This window comes from Pinus tabuliformis, chromosome X, assembly GCF_031772625.1.
Source record: "Pinus tabuliformis cultivar Carrire ecotype Pingquan chromosome X, CPIR1, whole genome shotgun sequence".
Taxonomy (NCBI): Eukaryota; Viridiplantae; Streptophyta; class Pinopsida; order Pinales; family Pinaceae; genus Pinus; species Pinus tabuliformis.
The window spans coordinates 398,543,360-398,544,363 of record NC_142308.1 but is presented as its reverse complement, the minus strand read 5'-3'; the positions used below and the strand labels follow the sequence as shown (position 1 = coordinate 398,544,363).

Sequence of the window (1,004 nt, the reverse complement as noted above, 5' to 3'; positions counted from 1 at the left end):
AGTATTCTACATGAAGTTGAATGCTTCTGGATTTAGCAAAACCGTACAGATTCCTGAATCTTTAACCCTGCATTTCTTACCGCGCAGCAATGCTTTGGCCTTGGAGATCAACGAGCGCAGATTCCATTCGTCTTCTAGTGCATTTATCATGCTCTAGCGGAACCGAGTCGAAGAAAAATCAGAAGGAGAAATCATATACGTCGGCACAGACATCATTCGAAGAGCGACAACCTCTGTTTTGAAGTGTACTTGAGGGACGAGCCTCTTATCTTTGGAACACTGGAGAAAAAACAGGAATTTGGTGAAGATCTCATGCCTGAAACGACATGTACCGTGGAGTGCAACAGCCGGCTGGAGTATTCGTCAAAATTGTCCTCGGACGCCATGTCCATCCTGACTGTAGACGTATACATCTCGGGTCGGATCTCTGGCTCCCCGATAATTTTAACTCAGACTCTGCAACTCCTTCCCAGAAGGAAACGCGTCCACCATTGCACTTTGGAGGTTATTCCGGAGGGAAACGAGACTAAAGAAAGTTGCTCTGATTTCAGTGATACAGATCATGAATATGATGATTCTGAAAGTAGTTTTGTTGAGTCGAACAGTGGTTGTGACTGTGACTTTGATTGGGAGTCGAGGACGGAAGAACAGGAGCAGCTGGATGATTCTTGGATCGACTCCCGATTAAGGTTTGGTATTGGCATTGGTATTGGGATGTGTCTTGGGGTGGGATTGTTAGTGAGGACTTACCAAGGAACTTCCAGGAATCTCAGGAAGCAAATTCTATGTAGATAAATTTTGCACAGTTTTGAGAGAAGCAGGACGCCATGAACTAGCCTCTATGAATTTGAGTTTTGCCATATGATATCCTGGATGTTGTATATAAAATTGATATGAGCATCTGATTTTGTATGAAAAATTGATATGAGTTTCTTTTAATCTCATTCTGCATAATTTTTTTAAGACTATTTCCTAAGACTCTTTCTAAGTTTCGATCTTGGTAT

General features: G+C 42.2%; 1 protein-coding gene across 1 annotated transcript; it reads left to right on the top strand.

Annotated features, from left to right (window-relative positions):
• Positions 1–312: 312 nt before the first annotated feature.
• On the top strand, positions 313–795 carry LOC149140200 (uncharacterized protein At1g01500-like). Its single transcript, XM_089450925.1, has one exon. The coding sequence runs from the start codon at positions 313–315 to the stop codon at positions 793–795; it is 483 nt and encodes a 160-aa protein (XP_089307051.1).
• The last annotated feature ends 209 nt before the right edge of the window (positions 796–1,004 follow it).